We start from the raw sequence: 24,457 nt of genomic DNA, 5'->3' as shown, positions 1-24,457 counted from the left end.
GCAACGGGTAGAGGAGGCGTTGCGAGCTGCATGTGTTGCTGTTGTTTCGGCTGAGGGCGAAGTTAAGCTGTGCGATGTTGTTGGGCTGGAGGGTGCAAGTGTCGATTAATTTTCGTCTTTCTCGCGCTGCGTGTATGCGTGTGTTTTGGTTGTGTTTCGGCACACAGATCAGCTGTCAAGCATTCCTTTGACGGTGACGTACGGTGCCCGCGGTGCGGCACACACGGAGGTCAAGCGGACATGGAATGACAGTTTATGAAACGAATTTTGGTAAAATTTGCATAATCGGAAGCTTTTTTCTTTTTGCTAATATCCATAAAAACATAGAAATTTTTGCAGATAATATCACACATGATGTTATAACTTTTAGGATGAATTTATAAAAGGAACACCATACTTATGGAGAATGTTGAAGAACGTTAGAAGAAGCTCACTACATTTTAGAAAACGACTGAAATCGATCACACCATATCCAAAGTGCAAACATACATTTATTATACAATAATGGTTTGCCTAAATCGCCGATTTGAGGAAGTGTCGCAGTAAATACAAAAGTAGCTTATCAATATGCAAACGGGGGACTAATAGACAACACAATTTAAAAAGCAAAACGTAATACAAAAACAATACACAGAAAAAAACAAAACTCTCCTCGCCCTAGTACGCCCTTAGCTCGTTAGCTCACGGTAATAGTCACAGCCGAGACAGAAAGCGTTCAGCTGCACAAAATCTACATCCACGATGGGTTCGGTGAAAAACTGTAAATTGCTCGCACAACGCGCCGCCGCGTGCTGAGCGATAGTTTCCGACACCAGCTTATTGAAATCCTCCATCGTCCCAGCGTACCGCAGCCGTACACCGCAGGAACAGTTCAGCAGCTTCGCGGCGCTATCGAGCTGCAGCACGCTATGCTCGCAGATCGGACAGAACACGGCGTCCGTGTCGTACGTGTCGATGAGATAGTTTTCTGCCTGCTCGTAAAACAGCCACTGTTCTGCGTCCTCCATCAGCTCCTTGTAGATCAGCTCCTGCAGTGCAATGTCGTGCTCGAGCTCCGACAGCTCCTCGCGTACAATCGATGCTAGAAAAGATTTCTCCTCCAGCAAGATGTTTCGCTTCTTGAGGAACTGATCGTTGCGGGCTTCCTTGATGCGGATGCGACACTTCTGCAAAGTGGATGGTCAGTTGCGATAATTGTATCGGATTTAGGGGGTGCCTGAACAGCACCAAAAACAACCATACCTCACGCATCATATCGACCAGCTTCGGCGAACCGTACTTGAATCGTCTGGCCGCATCCTTCGAGCGTAGCTTATCGGCCACAGTAGTCTGGTGAGTCGATGGACTAGGATTTATGAGCTCCATCGTGACTAAAAGCACAATTCAATGATGCACGGTATAGAAGAAGACGACGCACAAAATGGTGTTTACCAAAGTGGCGAGCACCAAGCGCGGGCTCTTGCTTGGTTGACAGCGGTTTGTTGTGTTTTGGTGTGTCATTTTTTTTGCGTGGCTACGTTGTTTTGTCCAATTGGTAGAAGTTTTCGTTCAGTGTGGTGCAATCGAGCACAAATGCTCGAATTGTATAGCAACAATGCAATTCGAGCAGTTTGAATAAGAAATCGTTACTTTGAAGTGGGCTGCAACGACTTTTTAGCCTAACGACATGAAAAATGCAAGCAAAGGTTAGAACATGATTACAATAACACTTACTAGAGGTGAAATAGAATAATAAAATAAAAATAAAAAATACTAAAAAATGTGACGTCATATTTCACTATCTTGCAGCAGCATCACAATCGAACTAGACTTTAAATTCCATTATTCCCTTGTTATTCGAGCATATCACACCATTTCGTCACACTATTTTCACACCTTCCAGGTTCTGATTGCTGCAACTTTCTGCTCTACTTACAGCAGACACAAAAACAAACGCTACACACATACTCGCCATATGGTCCCCTTGACTGTGTTCGGAAAACGGCCAGCAGCTAATCTAATTAAGCCCGATCGGTGTTTCGCGCTGGTCTGGTCGGCAAATTGCATTTTCACGGCTGTAATCGTAGCCTGTACCGGCAGATCGGGCCTTCCGGTATTTCGGTCCAGTCGAGTAGCGTCAATCGCTCACTCAGTCAACCTGTTGACCGCGGTTCCGAACGGGTGGTTGGACGGTTTCCCGACCAGAGAGTGTGTGTGTGCTTGGGGGTGGGTAAAAGGACAGCCAAACGATGGTCACAGTATTGTTACAGCTTGTGGTTGATGACGTGGTAAACCGGAGCTAATTGTTAGCAGTGATTTAATGGACACTACAACGGAAATACAAAGTGATAGTGTGTGCATATGTGTGTGTTGCGTCGGTTGATTAGCTCCTGTGAGCACAGTGTTTCTACTGAGTTTTCCGCCCATTTCATCGAATTGAGTGTACAAAGTGATCAGTAACGTACATAAATTCGAATTAGCTGCAGTCCTTGAGTCATGAGTAAACGTACAGTGTCGCAATGCACTTGCCTGTGCATGTGATGCATTACGACGACAGTGCCTTTCTAGCTGTGCGTCATGCATTCTATTCTACGTATTCTAAGCCGTATGTTTTTTCGTTGTTTTCCATCCGCTTTTAAACTCCCCCATAAAACGCCAGCAACATGGTTTTGTTTCATGTGGGCAACGATTCTAATCCAAATCTCCAATATGGAACGTTTCACACCCCCTCCCCCCCCATCTCGCCCTTCACTCCATCCTTCAATTTCAATTTCAATTTGTATGCGATCCAATCCCCAATGAAACAGGTGGAAAGTGCAGCTTTCCATCCCGCAGTGCGGACGGTTTGAATATTGCACAAAAATAAATCCAACTACAGAAGACAAAAGCTACAAACTGATCCGCCCGAACACGATCGACAATTCGTGTGTGTGTGTATTTATTTTTATCCCTTCTGCTTCCATTCGGCTGACCCAATTTCCACCCCCCCCACCCCAAAACTTGGAATTCCGGAGTGCTGCTGCGTACGCGTGAACTTTACCCGTTTGACGCCATCGGCACCGACGCGTGTGCGGCTTCAACGCCCGCAATCCATGCAAGGTCAGCAGCATTACGCGGGCCAGCGAAAGATCTTCCCGCGGCCTCGTTTCCAACCACGTGTCGCTCCTGGAGGGAAGGAAGGGTCAGCCCATTGTCGTGGTGCATTCGTTTGCACCTACTTTTCGCGAGAAGAAAACAAAAAATGCCGCCCGCACTATAAAACACAACAAGCGTACACATACAAATAACGCTGTGTGAGTGCTCGTGTTCGTGTGGTGTCCAGCGAATGTGGAAATGCAGCTAAAAATAGCAAAACTTCCATTCGGTCGCACCGGGACGCAGTGCGCGAATATGCAACCGGGCGGTGTGCTGTGTAAATCAAACGGAACTAGTTTTTCACACAATTTTAAATAAAGTCTTTAGGCAGCGCTGGCAGCAAAATTGTGTTGTTTTGTTGTTTGAGTTTAAGGTGACAATTGAACAAATAACTCTTCGCTCTTTTTCTCTAATTCTAGCCTACTATGTTGGGCTATATTTAGAACCATCGGAAATAAGCTTTTCCCAAAAGCTCACCTTACGAGCCTGTGCAGTGCTGAGTGTAATCAGTTGCTTACAAGCCATGGAAGGAATTTCCCATTTGCTGTTGTACCATTAATACTTTAAACTATTGAATCGATCTTTCGCTCTAAATTGCTTGGTTGTACACATTTCCGAGCACAACTTAAGGTCGCTAGTACATTCTACCCACGGGTTTTGGTCCCGTGGTTCGCGGGTCACAGACACACTAAATACTTAATAAACACTCTCTGCCTGGAAAATCTCTGCCCAAACACACATGGAACGGATTTACGAGTCCCTTTCGGTTACCTCTTGCATTGTTTCGCATCGAGCTGTGATTTCATGGGTGGGTCGTACGATTCGCTTTCTGCTGCTGTTTGCCAAACACGAGCTCGAATGGGACCAAACCGTACACAGGAACGAAAAAACCGGCGAAAAATAGATCGGTAACCATATGGCAGGAAAGGTTTATACAGACACACAAACACACAAGCACACACACACACACACCTTTTATTTGGAAAACGATGCACATGTGATCCATTAGGTGGAAAGCTTTATTGCTTTCGAAGTGCAATCGTGATAGCGGAAAAACTGGCCCACAATCAGTATGGGAAGAAGTAAATAGGGGGCGTTCGGGCAGGTTAAATTTATGTTAATCTAATACCGTCCTGTGTACCACCAAACACTACGACGCAAAACAATGGTTGTCGCTACAGGCTGCCGCTATCGGGAACTGGCATTTTCCGACAGCTCGGTAGGGCAAAGGGTAAGGCAGGAAAGGTCTTTATCGATACCGACTTACGCATCGCGTTAGGAACCTGGAAAAGGTCACACACACACACAGACAGCAGACGATTTGGGAGCTTATCGAATAGCATCGGCTGGCGTGTGCGTGCCGAAAACTGTGTTCCGATGGGTGGGAAATCGAATCGATGGAAAATGGATCGATCTATTGGGAATTTCACGACAAGCTGAACGAGTTGTTGGTGTGAATGGGATTTTAGATGTGCAAGTGTGTGTGCATTAAAGAGAGATTTTAGAAAGTATGGGGTAATGATCGAGTTAGCTCAAACTTGCACTCTTAACATTGAGATTATCGTTTAATGTACATTTGTTATCGTTTAGCAATTTTCATGTATATCGTATCGATAATCGAACAAATGTGGAAGGTTTTAGATGATAATAAAACCAGTTTAAAAATTTGTTAATAAAGCTTTAAATAACATCAATCGATTAAGGAATAAAAGATCCTGTAAATGGAGCAACGTTTCATTTAAAGGCTCAATTAGTTAATAATTGTAATCAAAGATTAAAATGTTTCGCTTTTTTATACATCTTTATATTACTTAGTCTAGCGTGTGAGCAGTATGAAATTTACTGCATTACTTAAATACTTAGAATGACTTATTTTCCTGTTTATATCAATAGCCTAGGCTTTAAAATTTCATTTAGCATGTTGTTAAATCGTGTATCAAAGTTGTTGTAAAGAGATTTCGATTTCGTTTTAACCGTTTCGACTTGTCTATGTAAATGTACGAGTGGTTTAGGTTGAGTGAATTTTCCAAAACATCAATTATTATACCGTCTATCTTATAACTGAAGTACCGGTCTTACATTTGCAGCCTTTTGGTTTTTTTACTGTATAGTTAATACTAGGCAACGCTCCGAATGAGAAATAAGGTACGTACGGCCTTGCAGGAAACTATCGTTTTCTGTTTGTGGAACAATGTGTGTACTCAAATGACGTATACCCATAAAAGTTACTTTAATTCAACTCTTTTCGGTTAATAAAGTATTATTTAATGTACATTTATATCGATGGAATGTCAAAATAAAACCTATGTCCTTTGTGGTACATTGCTTTTCTTAACGAATAAACAATAATTCTTTTTTTTTGATGATATTTTCTTACTTTACATTCGCAATAGTATTTAATTGACATATTTACTCTTCAAAATCCTATGGTCGTAAGAGAGAGAGAGTTAAATAACATCGCGTAAATCATATAACTTTTATTTACCAACTCAATGCAACAGGACTCAAAGCATGAAGAATGTGTATTAAACGATATTTTACAGTGAGAAAATGTGACCTCAATCTAACATACATAATTATTCACATGAGTTCAGAATAAAACAATCATTTTAAAGTATCCTCAAAGTGCCAAAGATCAAAAAATAATATCCGCCAAATCCTACCCAGCATACGAACAAACTCCAACCTCCAAAGAGTGTGGATATAAGTCTAAATTTAGTCGTCAAAAATATACCCGGCAGGGAAGGGAAATCAAACACATAAACCCTGTGCTTAACACTTCAAAGCGATTACAGCCATTTAATTGCGCGCTAAATGTAGCCCCGAGCAAACAATTGGATATTTCCTGCCTGCCAGCGACGTCACCGCGCGGGTGGAATCACTGCGCGGCGTCTGCAACTCCCAAACGCGACCGTCAAAGAAGACACGCACTGAGTCATGTGTTTCGGTTCGCGCTTTTTAGGAAGGGCCAGCCACGCAAACACACAGACACCGATATTTGGATACGTTTTCATGTTCAAATGCGTAAACATCAGCGCTCGCACAGCATCGTTTGCGCGTGGCCAACACGGAAATGCTGCTCTGGCTCCGGTGGGGCGGTGGTGCCGTGCTGTCAGCTGCAGCAGGAACGAGATGGAAGTTGAGGATCCTCGTTTCTACCTTGCCCGGTAACGGGGTTTTTGGACAGACAGGTTCACTTCACCCATCGCCGCCCGAGGGACGATCGCAGGGAAACCACCTGCGGTGATCTGAGTCTGTAAATATAAGTCCAAATCAATAGGCAGCAGCTTGACGCGTTGGTTAAGCCGAGTTATGATTAATGTGTGTTTAAAGTGTTGATTGTACCGTGCACATGGCGGGTGTGTGTGAGTGTGTCTTGTGTATTTTGTGTATCTTTTTTTCTTCAACACTTTTCTCGGATTTGCTTTGGCTGGGTTAAGATTTGCTTAAGCAAGCGCGTCTCACGCGGTTGCTTATCGTTTGGTTCGAGCTGTCAATGTTCGTGGCAGAAATCGTTGCCGTTGGCAGTGTTAATGCTGTGTAAATAAACAGTTCGCAGTGGAGTGTCTCGCCAAGAGTTAACTCAATTAAATATTTTTTTTTAATAGAGTTTAGGTTTTTTTTGTAATTCAAACGAGATCATATGGTAATTACTGAATATCTTATGAGTTTTTTATGTGATATTTGATTTGTTTCTGAGAAAGGTAAACTATTTAAAACCTACATTTTACTCGAAATACGAGATTGGAGATCTTTCGAGATATTTAGTACAAGACTAAACTCTTGACTTGACCTGACTCTTTCGAGACACAATAGTAAAAAGAACAAAACACAAAAATAGAATATAGGGAACAAAGCATAAGAACCATTTAATAAACAATTAAAAAAATGTACTAATCTAATAACTGACTGTAATATTGGTAAATAATAATAATAATAATGATAATAATAATAATAATAATAATAATAATAATAATAATAATAATAATAATAATAATAATAATTATTATTATTGTTATTATTATTATTATTATTATTATTATTAATATTATTAATTTTATTATTATTATTATTATTGTTTTTATAATTATTACTATTATTATTATTATTTTTGTTATTATTATTGTTATCATTATTATTATTAGTATTATTATTATTATTATTATTATTATTTTTATTAATATTATTATTATTGTTATTATTTTTTTATTATTATGATTATTATTATTATTACTATTATTATTATTATTATTTTTATTATATTACTATAATAATAATAATAAAAATAATTAAAAATGATAATAATAATTATAATAATAGTTAAAGTTATAATAACAATAATAATTGTTATTATTCTTTTATTATTAATAATATATTATTACTAACATTATAAAAATAGCACATACATTTTACATTTTACAGCACATATAAAAATAGCACAGCAACCAAAACCTAGGCTTGCGATGACACTGTACAATACTGGAAAATCTCATCACTGAGACAAAACAAGATTTTATTTTATTTAAACTTGAGGTTGAGTTGAGGAACTTTAACTTGAATAATTGTAAAACTTCCAAAAAAGCTTAACAATTTTAAAGCAGTGCGGATTTCAGTATTTGCTAAACGACTTAAATTGAGTAACTTTGTCATCATTGCATTCAACCTAAATAATTTAACTAAATTATTCATTATTCAGAAAATCAAGTAGAAGTAGGATCTCCAGGTCATAAAAAACTAGTTCAAGGAATAAATTGCTTCTTTTAATGTGTTTTTTTTAAATTATATATAATATTTTCCCACTTAATGTTAACACATTATTTAACCTTGTGTTGTACTAAACTACGAAATGCCAAAAATTTCAACCTCTAATGACACATATTTACACGAATTGTGTTATTTCAGTATCATGTCTCTGTCATCCCACATTTACTTCCTTACTCGCAAGCAAAAGAAGAAGTTCGATCTAGCTTGCAGCAGGACAGCTCGAGTGATCGTGAAATTTGAAACGCACGCACGCCTGCCCATGGCGCGTGCCGGCTACTCACTGGCTCGAACGAGCAGTGCGAGGTGAGAACGTGTTCCATCTCACCCGGTGCTGGTGGTGGTCCACCATGAGGGTGCAGATAAATTTTCCCTAAGATCGACATTCCCTCGATCGTTCGCGTCCTCGGTGGGCATGCGTGCGATTATTATTTGGGCGGTGTGGTGCGCTCGCCCCAACGATGAAGCAATGTCCAGCTGTTTTCTTTTCAGCATCAACCGTCTACGATCGTGCGAGTCTGGTTCAGTCGTGATCGTGCTGTGGGGCGTGCGGGATCGTACAAGTGATTTTGTGTGCGATTTTACGTGTTTCAAGTGATCGGTTTGCCATGGATGATGCTTTACATTCAATTGCTAGTGTGTGACAGGACCGTGAGCGTGATAGAGCAGTGAGATCATCTGCCCAAATCTGTGTAGTGTTTTTTCAAAAGCAATGGCAGTTATCTCGAGAGTGTAAATCTAATGCCATTTTGAGTGTGTGTGTGTGGGTGTGTTTCCCATAAAAAGTGTTTACTAAAGCAGTGCTCGCACAACAAATGGTGCTCGTTCGATGGTAATGTTGTACAGTCGATCAGCGCAGTACGTCCAACGCGGGACAGCCCCCTCAGTATAACAGTGTCATGGAAATTGTTTGCATGCGCACGCAGACACACACACAGCTCCCAGTGAATCCGGCACGATGTAAATGTGTGCCCTTGGGCGTGTAAAATTAACCATCTTGAAAGAAGAATAAAAAGTAGTGATAATAACAAGTAAAGAAAATTTCATCCCGAACAAAAAACGGGAGGTACATAACAAAAAATGGTCTGCAAGTGGGTCGCGGATGGTGATGAGGCGGGGGTGAGTTCGCCCCTAATGGTCGCGTTCCTGACCATGGTCGGGTCCAGGCACGATCGGTTGCAGCCGGCAGCTGTTGTTGTTGTTCAGTCACTGTACCGCACGAACGTGGCGTATGTGGTGGTGAGTGGACTGATGTTGGTCTGCTGCCTTTCCGCCCTCGGTTACATCGTGGTGAAGTATGAGAAAAGGTGAGATTTACTTAAACGCATGGGACGAAGCGGGAGAAAATGGAAGGAGGTTAGAAGGGGGTAGTAAACAATCGGGAAAGAGTTCGTGGTAAATGTTCTGCTTTTCCGAACGCTTTGCCGGGAATGTAGTGGCCGTGGATGGTTGTTTCACATTTTACTACTGTACGTACCCTCTTCAAGCAAGCGGACCCCCTTTTTGTTATGATTTATTATTGTTTCGAACAAACTAAACGCCTATATAGCGTCTGACGGAAAGGCAAAAGTAGATTATTTCCTATGCAATAGGAGCGCGTTTTGAATTTGGAGCGCAGGCGAGCGTATCATTTAAATTAATTGCTAATTTTAGTTTTGTCTTTTGAATACGATTTAATTTGAAATACAGTGGAGCGTCGTTTATCCGGGTAACTTTTATCCGTTTTTCCGTTTATCCGCGCTGTTGAGAAATGACAGTTCAATACTAAAGTGACATTGGGTTATGAGGAGGATATTTGAAAAAGCGGTTATAAGAGCACATTGTCATAACAAAAACACTATAATTCATGGCAAATTTTAAAAATTGTCTTTCGAAAAACATGAAGTTAATGAAAACTGGGTTATTTTTTATCAAAAAATAAGAAAAATTTCCAAAAAATAACCAGAAATTGGTGATAAAATATATCATTTGACCCATTATCCGTGTTATTCGCTTATCCGAGCGAAGTCAAGTCCCGAGAAGCCCGGATAAACGGCGCTCCACTGTAATTCAATATCTTGTTATTCGGCCTCAGCACAATTTTTCGATCGAAAAAATTCGATAGGCGCTCAAGTAAAACTGACAGTATCGGCCTCAGCACAATTTTTCGATCGAAAAAATTCGATAGGCGCTCACGTAAAACTGACAGTATAACTATTTCTTTTATACCCCTACATGAAGTTGGCCCCCCAGGTAAACAATTAAAAAAAAAATGTTCACCCAAAATATTGAAAAAGAACCAAAACATTTACCAACTTGCTTTTACACAACGTTTTTCAAAAACATCAACCTTGATTTATGGCATTTTTCTGATATTCGATAATTTCCGCAGCTCAATGTGTCGCGGATTTTTCCCCATACAAAGCGGAACGATCGAATTTTTGTAGCATAGTTCATTTTGCTCGTGAGTGTCATGGTATACCAGTTTTCAAAAAGACCAGTAAAATGAACACCTTGGCGGCGAAATGAGTGTCAAATGACACCAAAATGACAGCCGGATCTATCGATTTTTTTCGATCGAAAAATTGTGCTGAGACCGATTGTTAGTGAATTCTAAATTTTAATATACCCGAACATATTTGTATTTAAAAAGAATGTTCATTGGAATTAATATGTACGATAGAAATGTAGTTCTTTTTTTAATTTCAATGCAATTCAGTCATACGTTTGTTAATACGCATTGCAGTTCAAACTCACTAATTTGATTACGATTGTGTACCAATTATAAAATATGTGATTTTTAATTGCATGTTTTTTCGTATGAGATTTTAGTGAAATTATAGAAACTCGTATTTTTCATACACATTTGTTGTTATGAAGAAAACAAGCTAATAAATGAAAAAGTCGAATTAAGATGTTTAATGAAACTTCTGTGCTGGTTTTACTTTGTTGGATTTTTTTTATTAATTAAAATAAAAGCTTCAAACGGTAACAACAAATATTCTAATGGCAGTTTTAATGTTCATACCAGAATATAAACAATTTGTATGTTTGTAAGACAATTTATCGATTTTTTTTAGTATTTAGTGATGTACCAGAAGAAGTTTTTATAATTTTGTCAGAAACGTTAGGAAGGGAAATATTTAAAAAATGGTTTCAATGCGTAAAGTGAGTACTAGAATTTGATTTCATTATCACGGAAATTGAGTAAATGAGTAAAGAGAATTTATTATGTAATCTAATCTTACACTGCATTCCCATAAAAAATAGAAAAAAATGCAAAATTAACAAAGAAATAAAATCTGCCGCAAGAAGAAACAGAAATACCAGTTAATAGAAAAAACAAAAAGAAAAACTTCTATTAGGGATCATTTATACATGCGTAACGTAAAAATAGAAGAAATTCAAACCCATTTTCCCTGTATCATTACCAAATGTAGACTGCGTATCAATTTGTTACGTACTCTTTCTCCCTCTCTACCCCTGAATGGTTATTCGTCTTTGAATAGTATTGTTTTTGAATAAAATGTAAAAATGTTCTTTTTTTGGATAACAGTAATTATCCGATATACATACGCTATCGTACGGGACTAAGTACAATAGCATATCTCGAGTTTGCGACTAGCGAAATCTTATGGAATATAGTTTAATCTAGTGGTTCAAGGGTCAACAGATATCCAAATAGAAGTTTGACATGACAAAAATTTGTATGGTTTATTAGAAAAATACTAACTAAATTCAAAAAGAGCTTTCAATGTATCAAAATACATCAATATTTAAAAAAAAAAACATCCAGAGCAGACAAATTGGGAGGAATATGCGTTTATCGAGTGTCGTTTACTGCAAATAATTGTAGTACATGATAACTGTCCAATAAACCAGGTAGAACGGAAGAGCATGATGATTTTGATCCTCCGGAAGAACAGGGCGATTCAAATCTTTATTACGTAAAAACTTCGTATCGATATTGAGCCAAATTTGGTTAGAATAACTGATAGGTTCCCATGTGGCAAAACGTAACGATTCAAAATATTTCTCTCTATTCCTACGAATGTTACGTGATTTATAGATTTTTATCAAACTAGTTAATTTGGCCCGGTTACAGGGTTATGCAAGATAATTTCTGGGGTATATAATAACCTGCAGGCAACGGATTTCTTAAAATACAACGCAAATTCCATGTGGTTTTTAATTCCAAATGATGCATTAATCCCGAACCCATGTAAACCTGAAATTTTATAGAACTTATTCTGGTGCTGGAACTGATTCCATTCCCGTATAGGTGTTATAATTAGTCATGAACCTGATCGTGGAACTGATCCTGACCCCTTACTGATCCTTTTTACTGATCCTGATCCATTCCGGTCGGGAAGTTGATCCCATTTCCATGCCGGATCTGAAAAATATCTTGACCCTATAGGGTAAACGTACCTATAGTGGTGTAGTACCAATAGTGGTGGTATGGCTCTAAAATGTGATAATAAGATTATTAAGAGCAATTAAGTTATTTATTTCATTGTTTAATGTTCTCTGTTCTTTTAAAAAAGGGCTATAAAAGTTAAATTGGGCCATTCCATTGCAGTGATAGAAACACAACATATTTTGTGAAATGTGTCAACATTCTTCCAAAATCCTTAGGATTTCAAAACTCATATTTTTGCCAATGTTTTAAATGACCACATAACAATGCAATTATTATTTTTTTTAACACAACTTTCATGAAATGTTATTGATTTACTAATATTTATTGCCTTTTGACCATATTTTCGCATTTTTATTTGTTTTTTTTTTTTACCATACTGCCATTATAGGTACAAAAAACAGGCATGTTGCTATAGTGGTCATAATTATAAAATTAGTAAAAATCGAACATTTAGAAAATTTTTTCCGCGATATTGTTAACATTTCGTATTGTTTACACTAAAATAAGCAACGGAAATGAGTTTCCTGTAAGTAATTTACCAAAAAAGTCAAAAATTCGTATATTCAACTGAGTGAAAAACCGACTTCGAATCAAGCTTACTCTTACTGGTTTTTAAAGACTACAGTTATAAAGTTTTTTAGTTAATATTTTCATCACTAATCACACTTTACACATTTTTACGATCAAATTATGTAAGAAAACATTATTATGGATGTGATTCTTACTATTCATTTGAAAACAGCTTCAAACTAAGTTCCATGTGTATTATACACAGTTTTTAGGTATCTTTGTTTACCAACACGATAGTAACACAATACCACGACTATAGGAACCATACCACCATTATAGGTACAACGAAGCAGTCACAAAAATATACTTTTTTTCGTAAATTTGTTGTGTTTGATGGTTAAAATGCTTGTGATTGCGAAGATAAAACATATTCCCATTGCTTTCTGTTAAAATATTCATAAATTCACCTTCCTGACACTTTAAATCTATTAAAGTACATTTGTACCCTTACATTGATATTTTTACCCTACCGGTACTTAAATTGTATATATATCGGTATAACAGCTCCAAAAACCGTACCGGCCTTGGAATTGATCCCAAACCCACACCAGAACCTACACTGAACCCATAACGGTCCTGGAACTGATCCTGACTCCATGCAGATCCTGCAACATATACATTTCGGTACTGGAACAGAACCCCTTACTGATCCTTGAAATGATTAAGATTCTATGTCTGTCATGGAACAGATCCTGATTCCTAGCCCAGATACTGCTTCCTTATATATTTCGGGACCTGAATAGTACCTGAATCTGATTCACTAATCGAACCACCCAGTCCAATTTTCCTATTTTTATCTCTTGTTGCATCGAGGGGTCCCGCGGTATTATCGTCAACTCGGACATTTTAATAACATGCCCGTCCCATGGACCGTCGCCCTAATCAAGGATTAACTATCCGGCTAAGTGGTACTAAGTATCGAAAGCCTGTATAGACCGGCATGTCCTGTTACTCCTAAAAGAAGGTTATTTGTTTCAGTTACTTTTTCGTATAAATGTTTTCGCAACGTTTTCATACATCCGGATCCAGTTCTTTGGACCACTGATTGGAACATTTTACTTACATGTAGTAGAAGACATTCTTTAGCTTTGTTTAAACCAAAAATTAGGCCCATGCATAGAAAAAGACCACGGAAAAAAGTTCAATTATTCAATTCTGACTGTAATTTGTATCATTTTTCTCCATACCTTTCAAAACACTAAAAACTAAGTCGGCGTTGCGTTTTCTACAGTCGATGTGGTTGCCATTGTATGGATGTAAACTAAACAAAAATCATCCAAGCTACCGCTGGAAAGTAACGCTGATCAGCCTTGCCTAGAATTTTATAATAGTGATGCCACAAATAGTTTTTTACCGATATACTGCTTCTAGTCGACAAAAAAAAAAAACAAAAATTCTGCGACAACGTTGGTGACACTGAAGCTTTTGTCTTGTCAAACCGTTCACGGTTTCACGCAAAAGTATGGCTTACTTTGATCGTTATGTTGCGAAACTCGATCACTGGGTAAAAATACAAACTCAAACAAATACGTTTGTCCAAGGACCGTAAAGATATCAGGTCAAGTTATAAGCCCGTTTTGACAGCTAGGTGGAAGAAGAATCGACGAAGAAAACTGACAGTTAGTTTTCCGCGTTTGGCGAGCGTTTCAAGTTCTCCTAGGAAAATTTTCATTGGAAATCACGGGCTGTGTTCTAATAAACTAAACTATTCATCCAAATTGATCTCCACCAAATATTGACCATGCAAAACGTAAAAAATCCATCAATACATCTACAAGCGGAAAACCATCTGTCAAAATCGGAGCCCAGGGGGGGATCGCCAAAAGCGCTATAACTACACCTCATTATACATTCCACCTTGCGTTTGTCCCTTTCTTTTGTTCTGCATCTAAAACGTATATTTGGAAAAAAGCTCGCCAAAAATTTGTTACGTATTTTTTTTTTTTGGAAACCACGGAACAGCGTTCAACTATTAAATTCTGACTGTAATTTGTATTGTGCTTTCTTTACTCCTCGAAACACTCTAAACCAAGTCGGCGTCGCGTTTTTCTTTGGCCTGCCTATACCACTAGTGGGCTCGGCTTTTAGTTACTTATATATTTACCCATGGCAGAATAGACAGTCCTATGTATGGGGGCCCGTTCCATTCGAGGCTTGAACCCATGATGGGCATGTTGTTGTCATCGTGAACATATAATTCAAATTGCTATATACAATTTGCCAACCATTAGCAATTAAATACCAATCTTTTCTGAACATTTTATATGTAAAGCTGAATTATTTTTTTCATGCATTTCAAACAAAAATAATAATACGTATAACCGAGGAAACGATTGATTCTTTATTATTTCGATAGTCCTGCTTAAAATTTGCACATAATAACTCGAGAGGTAAAAAACAATCACCTTCCTTAAACAGATGATGGCTTTGGAGATTTGCATTGGCGTCTTAAATTTAACTCGCTATTTCATCAATTCATCAGACACAAGTTTCTCGCCCTCATTATTATTGCCACAAGCAAGTTGTGTCTATCTTCACTGTCTTTAGCCTTTTGCTTATTTTACGGGCATTGAGCGGAAAGCAATCTTTAGGTCGAAATGATCCTGCTCGTATTCGTCGAACCTCGGTCCTTGCCACGCAACGGCAACCATCCAAATGGGCTATGTGCAAATGTGCAAATATGCATTCCATCCTTACCCCTCCCCAGTACCGCTTCATACGTCTTATGCGTTCTCCATTTTCCAGGCGCCATAATCTGCTGGCTTTGCATAATTTGCGGTCAATCGTACTGCTGGTGGCACTGCTCGTCGGCATCGGCGAAATTGGCCACCAGTGGCTGGCCGTCGATCGGTTGGGACGCGTACGAACCGACTGCACCGGAACGAAGCGCCCGGAAGTGCACTCCACTCAATCGGAAGCGTTTACGACGGACCGGGCACCGTTCGATGGCGATGCGGTCGTCTGGAAAACGGTTACCGTTGGGCTGGGAGCGGCCTGGATCGCCTTGTTGGCCCTGGTTGGTGTGGCGTGCGTCGTACGGGCTATCGAGCGACGAGATAAATGTGGTAAGTAGTGCAATGGTTTAGAGATTCGGGCATTTACGTTGGGCGTGTGCTAGTTTGGGGCGTAAAGGGTAAGTGTGTCGATTTAGTGCTTTAGGTGCTTTTGTTTACTTACTTGCTGGTTAGAAGTATTGCTATTTATTGGGCTTTTGCATATGACCGACGCAGCAAGCAAATTCAAATGCATATTGGTGGTAAGGAGCGGTGTGGTAGTAATAATGAAGTTAGTTAGCTCCTACAGTGGCCGGCAATATAAAGTGGCCACTACTTACAATTTTACATTTTTTCCATTTTTTCAGTGAAAAATGAAGTTATTGTACTGCTTTATTTTTTGAAACATTGTTCGTGATATGCTTAAGAATGCGCAGTACCATAACATGGCAAAAATGAGAAGTTAGCTTCAAGAAAAAATATGTTTTCCAAAATTGATCAAAATCACTGTGCCAAAATAAAGTGCCCACTTTATTCATTCTACAGAAAATATTTTTCTGAACAAATATAACACCAAACTTATAATTTATATGCGTTTTTCTTGCATTCTTTACATGTTCGAGGATCTTTGGCGTATTTTTTTCTATTTTTTAAAGGTTTATCTAGTTCTGCATCTAGTTTTTGCATATGGTTCTTCTCAAGCGTTATCAAGAGCTTTAAATTTAAATTTTTTTGTTTGTGGCACCAGTTTTATCCACCTTCGCACATAGAATCTGCCTCAAATTCTCGATGGAACCAAGATTTAGACTTCATGGAGGACATGCAAGGTGTTTCATACGATACTAATAGAGAAATGTTTTATGTATTGATTGTGTGTGTTGAGATGCTAGCTTGTAGGAACATGTTTTTAGTTTTCAAACCCCATTTTTTTAAAAGAAATATCCCAAAGTATTGATGAAGAATGTTAAAAAAGGTATCAGCCATAGTTGTACTTTCGATTCACACCAGTTTTTACGCTACTTCTAAAGATAAACACCCCCTAGCTATCACATTGCAATTTTCGTAATTTACTGCCCGTTAGATGTGGCGTCCTTCAACTTCCTCGCTCGAGCTACAGCAATCTAACAAAGCCAATTGGCTTCAATATGATCAAGAACATGCAGATATATCGTTAGATTGATGAAAAACTGGAATTTGGACAGATGAGTCCAAATTAGAACTGATGTTCAAAAATAAGTAGACGCGATCCAACAAACCTATATGTATGAAGTGTACAATGTGATGACCAGGGAGGGACTTTCTATGCGAGAAGTGGGTAGCATGGTATGAATCGACGGCATAATGAAAGCTTATACCTATATAAGCATCCTGTGTGAATGTATCTGTTTTCTGTGAAAACTACGGAGTTAGTAAATAAATTTATGTTACAACAGGAAGACGACTCAAGTTATACACGAAGAATTTTTTATTTTTTTTTTCAATCAAATCGAATAAAACTTCTTAAATGGCTCCCACTTAGTCTTAACTTTAATCCTATCGAGATTTCGTGTGCAAATTTTGATGCAAATGTGGTGAGAATGACGTGATTAGGAATAACAAAATATGTTAAAGCTCTGAAATACTCCTAAGAAGAACAAATGCCAAATATGTGCAAATAAAAAAAAATAAAGTCAAAGATCCTCGAACATGTAAAGAATGCGAGAGGAACGCATATAAACTATATGTTTGATGTTATATTTGTTTAGAAAAATATTTTCTGTAGAATGAATAAAGTGGGCACTTTATTTTGGCACAGTGATTTTGATCAATTTTGGAAAACATATTTTTTCTTGAAGCAAACTTCTCATTTTTGTCATGCTATGGTACTGCGCATTCTTAAACATATCGTGAACAATGTTTCAAAAAATAAAGCAGTACAATAACTTCATTTTTCACGGAATACATAGAAAAAATGTAAAATTGTAAGTAGTGGCCACTTTATATTGCCGGCCACTGTATCTACATTGTATGATCAAGGAGCGTGAATGTGGTTGATTAATTGATTTATATATTGGGCGTTTTGTGATAAATGTGTCATTGTTTTTCATTCATATTTACATTTCCTTAAGAACAGTTCTGTGTCCAAAAACAATCCTAATGACTACCAAAATTATTTGGTATATAATGAATACCAAAATCTAAATTACTCCATGATTATACAATTACTTAACAGAACACAGTCACACTCAACAGTCTGAAATTCACCAGTCAGTTGAAACCAATATAACAAAACAAAATTCTTCTTTTTATTTGTCGCAACAACCGTTATCGGTCTAAGTCTGCCTAAGCCCTTAATAAGCTTCATTATCTGCGACATGTTGCTGTATTATGCTACGGCGTTGCTGCGTATGGGAGTTCGTTTTGTACGGCATTTGAACCCATGACGGGCATATTGTTAGGTCGTGCGTAAAGGTGACTGTACCATTGTATCGTATTTTTCTCATACTTCAATCTTATTAAAAATGCATGGTAACTATAGGAAGAAATTAGTGAACATTGTTCAAACTTTTACTAAACATTAAACTTTAAAATACATTAATTTTGAGACTTTAATGAAACTAACAAAAAATGATGATATTTAAACAATGGCGGCTTTTATGGGTATGTTTTGTTATTTGATTAATAAACTTTAGAAACAAATGATATAGCTATAGAGAGAATGTCATTTTAACATAAAGTCATTGATGAAATTGAAAACCATTCAAAAGGGACCATCCATAAACTACGTAATTAGTCGTAGGGAGAATGGGAACTTTTTTTAATTTTATGCTTTAATGTATTGAGGAGAACAGATGTTCCAAGCTTTGTTATGTAACGTTAATAATTTGTTCCAAATTTGTAATACATTTATGCATTTATTAAAATTTAATTTCATTGCAAATTTTTATAAATACGTTAAATAGTTCAGAGAATGGTATATTTCCAACACAATGATACACTTCGATACGGGAGAAGAGGAGAGTGGGTTTTTTTTAAACATTTTTTTTCCTTTTCGCTTTGGATAGCCCCTAAAACAGATACATTGAATAGTATAATGAATGAAGTAACGATCTAACCACCCTATTGAACCAATAAACCCAGTTACTAAACGTGCTAAATTACCTTCGTTCTCTTCCATTTTTTTCTCCGCTTTGTAAACTGCACTGACCCTACGCAACCTATTTACACGTGTTCTAGAGCACCCGAAACTGTCCGCCAGTACCTCTCCCCAATACATATCCCTCTCAACCTCAAATGAACGTTGCGTATGCTCGCTACGGTCCAGTTTCGGTCCAGTTGGAACGGGTCCCCTTTTCCCAATACCCGATAGCGGTTTGAAAACAATAGGAAAAGCTCATAAATTGGTGCACACTATAAACACAATCAACCACCATCGCCGAAGGATCCTCATCGGAGGACACAGGTTGTGATAGCTTTATTGTGCGAAACCATCCCTCTCGCTGGCGGTCGCTCATGGAAGTGCAAGGGAGAGAGAGAGAGGGAGAGAGAGAGAGAGCGTGAGAGAGGGAGAGGGAGTGAGAGGGCGGGAATAAATCCCACAAGTGACACACACGCCCGTTATTCCCACCGGAGCACTAGAAGGAGGATCCCAAACCTTCCACTCCTCGTATCTTGCACCGGTCGGTTGACGCACAGTGGCAAACCCGGATGAGGGGCTGAGGCAAAAGGCACAAGTGGCCGCACACACACCGAGTTGACTACAGTAATAAGTTATTTACATCGCCAAATAAATTTTCAATCTGAAGCATGTCCATAAATTATGCACCCCAAAAGGGTGCACACCGCCCCACCGTCCGGCCGCTCCAAACGCTCTCACATCTTGTTCTGCTGCCTCGCGTTTTGTGGGTCAGCATTCTAGGCCTGGTGTCGGTACGATGCGTCATGTCGCATGATATTACGCCCCACCCCACCGGTGTACGATCCCGGCTCTTCCCGTACGTCCCGTGACTATTTATGGTGCGAGTAAGCAGTCACGCATTATCCAATGGTACGAAATATTGTCGCTTTGTACGGCGTGTCCTTTCCGTGTCCTTTTGCGAGGGAAACGTACCGAGCATGCTGGCGTGTCTGTTGGGGATGATTTTTTTTGGCACTCCAAAAACCCTTTCACACTAGCGCGCACACAGACACGCACCCGATCGGTCGTTATTGTGTCTGGAGTGTGTGAGTGCCCCGTAGGTGCTAGATCCATCGCTCTTCGCATGTCTTGCTTGGCTCTTACGCTTTTTGTGCTTTACTTTCACTCTCTCTCTCTCATTCTCTCTCTCTTTGTCGTTCTCATAAAGAATATTTTAACATGCAAAGACAGAGATGAGGAGCGAGAGAGGAAGAGTATCCGTCGCACACATTATTATGGGTAGGCTGTAAGGGGACCCCAGGACAGATGGCTATTCTGAGGGACACTGACACCACCACACACATACACATGTGCACACAAACGTACGCTCAGCTTTTTTATTTATTATCCCTGCAGGACTATTATACGCGGTGCTGGCGGCCGAAGGCGCCCAGTCGATAGTGCGCTGGTGCAAATTTAAATATATCAACGATGTCACGGACACTGCCAGCCGACCGGGCAGCTCCGCACCGGGTGGCAGCATCCTTGGCACGCCAGAACTCTTCCTGACGCTGGCCGGTGCACTCGCTGCGACCGCACTCACCGCCATCGATGGTTTCACGCTGTACACTGAGGTAAGAGGGCAATCGGGGTTTTTTTTAGGTTTGGTTTCGACGGTTTGGTTTGGTTTCCTCCCGTGGTCTGTGTTTCGCTGGGGCTTTTCCGTCTGTCGTCAGGTTTCGCTGGATGGGTTGCGTAGAAGATTCGCACTTTTGAGCGGTGGCGGTGGACTTTGCTGTAGTGGTGGACGTGAATTCATTTCGGTTCAACGTTTAGGTGCTGCGGCGCCTTCGTTCTTGATCCATGCATTTATCAACAAGAGAGGAAAATGGTTGCACGGTTATGGTTCGGGGGCTTTCGTTCTGATGGAGATACAACTTTTTCGTATGTTTGTCGATTCGTGTTGGTACATGATTGTTTTCCATTTTGGATAGGTTTTTTTGTTGGGGGTTTGGTTATAAAAGCTTTTTCTTTCAAATGGATCAGGTAGGATTGTTTATGGGGTTTCAGTTATTAAGAAAGAATGATAAACATTCAAATAGAGCAATCGAAAATCGAACTGAAGCTCTATTTCTCTGAATTTCGGTATGACATCACTAAACAAACAGTTCCGAGCCAGTTTCTAACGTGAACATTATTATTCACAGTTTTTCAACAGCTATCAAATGTTTCTTAAGGGTATAAAACAGCATGTTTGGTATAGTTTGGATTTTTTCATCAGTTTGACTATATTTATTATTATTGTTATTGTTAATATTATTATGAAATTTTTATTATTATTATTATTGTTATTATTATTATTATCGGTGACACTTATTTCACAAAATTTGAAAATTATGATAAATATGGAAATGATGATGATAAGTCCTACCTATTACCCCAGCACAGGTTTGAGATGGACGAAAGTATCGGATTAGAATTTAATTGTTCGTTAGTTCAATAGTTCAACGGCGAATTTTTAAAAGTATCATCTTTAAGCTCAAATATCGTTAAAACCGAAATCTTCATAATTACCAATTAGACTTCTATTTATTAGTCAATTAGTTGTCTACTATCAGGCGAAACGACCTACGCGGCAGCCGAAACAGGCATTCAAGGCATATGTATGTAGCATCATGCAGCTGAATAATTAGGTTTGGCTACGCGGGAACGGTCCATCCCAGACTTGAACTCACGACGAGCATGTGATTAATACGTGCGCGATGATGACTGTAACACGGGAGGGATTTACAAATGTTTGAATTGTTGTTAAGATTTTGACTGTCATATTCCTTTCATGTTGTCCCTTCGAGATAAATGTCTCCCTAGCGAGTTTCTCTAAGTTGCATATGTGATTTAGTTTTCTAACTTCTGTAATTTGTTTTTATTGTGAATGAATATCGCTCTAAGCTGTAGATCTTTACTTTATTGTTTTGGAACTTTTTCTATTTACTTACAAGTAAACGGCGTAGTTGTTAATTTTATATTTTATTTTTGCTTATAATATTTCATGATAACTACGTATTTCATCCAACAATTCAAAACGATTTAACGATTTCATAATTTCAATTTCATTTGGCAATCGAATAACTTTGTATCAACAATGCTTTTTTACTTTTTCTTCGCGTTTGGAATCAAAAAAATTAATAAGATCGAATTCGAAACGATTGTGCTGGATAATACTGCTTTGTGAAATAAAAGCTTTGAAATTTACAAATAGCTATCAACAGCAACATTCATAAAAAAATACTCATCATAATTATGGTCCGCGAAATGAGATTATGAATCAAAATAGCCCAGATAAAGAATGCTTAACACCTTCACTTAACCCTTTAAGCTTAAAAAAGAGTTAAGCAGCTTATCGTTCAAAGTTAAACATAATCGGCTTAAACATTTGTGTGGCTGTTGCATTGACACCTAAACAGTTTAACGAAATTGCCACCGTTTTTGTCGCTTGCTTGTATGGCAAGAGCACACGCCATACCGAGGGATTAAAATGCAAACACTAGCACACATGCAGGTACATCATTCTTTTACACTACGATCGATTAGAAAAGGGGTTGACACCAAATAATTCAGTGCCGGTTATGCCTTTCTTACTCTGTGGAGCACATGCAATCATCCGATAGGATGGTAAAGCACGGCTGCAATTAATGGCAATAATTAACAGGTGCATTGGTAGTTGGTATTTAATTTAGTGTACACCAAAAGGTAAATGCAAAATTCCGTTGCCACCCCCAAACGGTGTGCTTTAAATATTACCACTACACAACAATAAAACAAGCGATTCACCCGTCTGCAACGTGATCGGGCCATGGGCCACGAATTAAACCAACAACTGGATTGTTGTTGGGTGTGCACAAAACAAAAACACGTGCCCCACTGCCTTTATCTGACTCACTGGTACGTTTGTCCATCTTTGTGCTGCAGGACAATTAGCATACATTTAGCATAATTTGTTTTGTTTTTTTTTTTTATTTTGTATGAAGCGTACAGAGCCCTTTTGGAAATTGTTGTTTCCCCCTTTCCTTCCATTCTCGCCAGTCACCATGCAAATTGGAACGTGCATAGGGAGGGCAGTTGTGGGGAGCAAAGGGAGTCCAAAGAGGTCGGGAAAAGTGCACTGCACCGGGTATAGAAAATGTCATAAATTTCGTGGAATTTATATCGTTCTGACAGCGCTCACGCGGTGGTCTAGACAACGGCCAGCGCGTTCCATCCTTGGTTGATGGTTCGGGTTGTTGGCGCTGGAAAGGGGTTTGGTGTGGTTTGGTATGGCGCATTTTTCGCTTTGCTTATTACTCGGAACAGCGAACTTTTTTCCGTGCTGAGTGTGCCATGATCTCTCTTTATCTCTTTCTCCCTCTCTCGCTCGCTCTGTTTCTTTTTCTACGTGTTTGTGCTATTTTCTACCGAAAGCTCAGTGACACCATCATAGTATGCATTTGTTTCGACACGCCACAGTGTGTTGCTGGAAAAAGAGCAGGGAAAAAAAGATCTCCCCCAACACAGCATCAAAGTAAACATTGCACGGTGCATACCATTACGGTGGTGGAAAATCCCTCGTTTTGGGAACGAAGCATTGGAAGGAGTGAGTGAGGAAGAGTATTTTTTCATACCACCAACACTGCTGATCTGTGTACCGTCGTGCTGTGTGACAGGTCCGTGCGGTCACACCGTCAGTATGCAATCGGGCACATTTTCATCGCTCACCCGACGGCGTGTGCGTCTAACATTCCAGGCACGAGTTTGAGCTGATGCTGTTTCGTGTAGAAATGAACCTCCGCCTGACACATTCCCTGAACTGTTGAGCATTTTCTGAAACTTCACAGTTCGATTCCCCGTTGTATCGTAGCGTGGGAAAATAGGAGATCGCTTTTCGGGAGGAGGGTTTTGGGAAGGTAGTGGCCGGTTTAGTGCCGCTTGGTGTAGGTGAGAAAAACACGTGCACTAGTTAACGGGGAGTTTTGGGGACTATCAGCAGCCTTCCAACGCCCTATTGGGGAAGTTCCCCTCGCAAAATGCACGCAACGACTGTGAAGCGCTGTGCCGCAAACCTGTAACATTACTGCATGTTCGAGCCCTATTTTCCATCCCGTTCCCGGTGGACAGTTTAAATTTCATGTGTTCGCTGACCGCTTAAACGTACAGCCCTTGCTGTTCGCAGGGACGCACGGTCAATGGTGTGTGTATACGAAAGGGGAGTAAAATTTAGTTCATAATTATAATTAGATTGGCGTACATAAAAAGTTTGCACGTTGCGCTCCCATTCGCTTCTTGCCATTCGAGCGGCAAAACTACACTGGGACACGACGACAGCGAATCCAGCAGCGCACAACACACAGGGAGAAGGAGCGAGTAAAGTTTGCACCAGCAATGTCACGACAGTTTGCCTGTTTCTGTAACTTTCCATCCGATCTGCTCGGGTGTGCTGGGGCAATAGTTCCCCATAATGGAGCACAATTAGTTGGTGTAGTAATT

At 39.3% G+C, this 24,457-nt stretch overlaps 2 protein-coding genes across 7 annotated transcripts in view; one reads left to right on the top strand and one right to left on the bottom strand.

Annotated features, from left to right (window-relative positions):
* Positions 1 to 471: 471 nt before the first annotated feature.
* Positions 472 to 1,503, bottom strand: LOC120900282 (RIP-like protein). Its single transcript, XM_040307073.1, has 2 exons — positions 1,243 to 1,503; positions 472 to 1,166 (listed from the first exon to the last, which is right to left on the bottom strand). The coding sequence occupies exons 1-2, from the start codon at positions 1,363 to 1,365 to the stop codon at positions 669 to 671; spliced, it is 621 nt and encodes a 206-aa protein (XP_040163007.1). The 5' UTR covers positions 1,366 to 1,503; the 3' UTR covers positions 472 to 668.
* A 575-nt stretch (positions 1,504 to 2,078) lies between these two features.
* LOC120900280 (ATP-binding cassette sub-family C member Sur) overlaps positions 2,079 to 24,457 on the top strand; it is a 75,536-nt gene continuing 53,157 nt past the window's right edge. The window contains exons 1-5 of one of the 6 annotated variants that reach the window (XM_040307066.1): positions 2,088 to 2,205; positions 8,017 to 8,181; positions 8,368 to 9,182; positions 15,593 to 15,912; positions 20,354 to 20,571. In XM_040307066.1, coding sequence (XP_040163000.1) covers positions 8,956 to 9,182; positions 15,593 to 15,912; positions 20,354 to 20,571 — 765 coding nt within the window. In that variant the 5' untranslated portion in view covers positions 2,088 to 2,205; positions 8,017 to 8,181; positions 8,368 to 8,955. The other 5 variants (XM_040307071.1, XM_040307067.1, XM_040307065.1 and 2 more) reach the window with 5 other exon arrangements.

Source organism: Anopheles arabiensis, chromosome 3 (assembly GCF_016920715.1).
Source record: "Anopheles arabiensis isolate DONGOLA chromosome 3, AaraD3, whole genome shotgun sequence".
NCBI classification, from domain to species: domain Eukaryota; kingdom Metazoa; phylum Arthropoda; class Insecta; order Diptera; family Culicidae; genus Anopheles; species Anopheles arabiensis.
This window is presented reverse-complemented; position numbering and strand designations above follow the sequence as displayed.

Excerpts from the sequence above, each read along its gene's own strand:
- LOC120900282 (XM_040307073.1), bottom strand. The coding sequence starts at position 1,365 with ATGGAGCTCATAAATCCTAGTCCATCGACTCACCAGACTACTGTGGCC. Across the intron at positions 1,167-1,242 it reads TGGTCGATATGATGCGTGAG|AAGTGTCGCATCCGCATCAA; the intron begins GTATGGTTGTTT and ends TCCACTTTGCAG.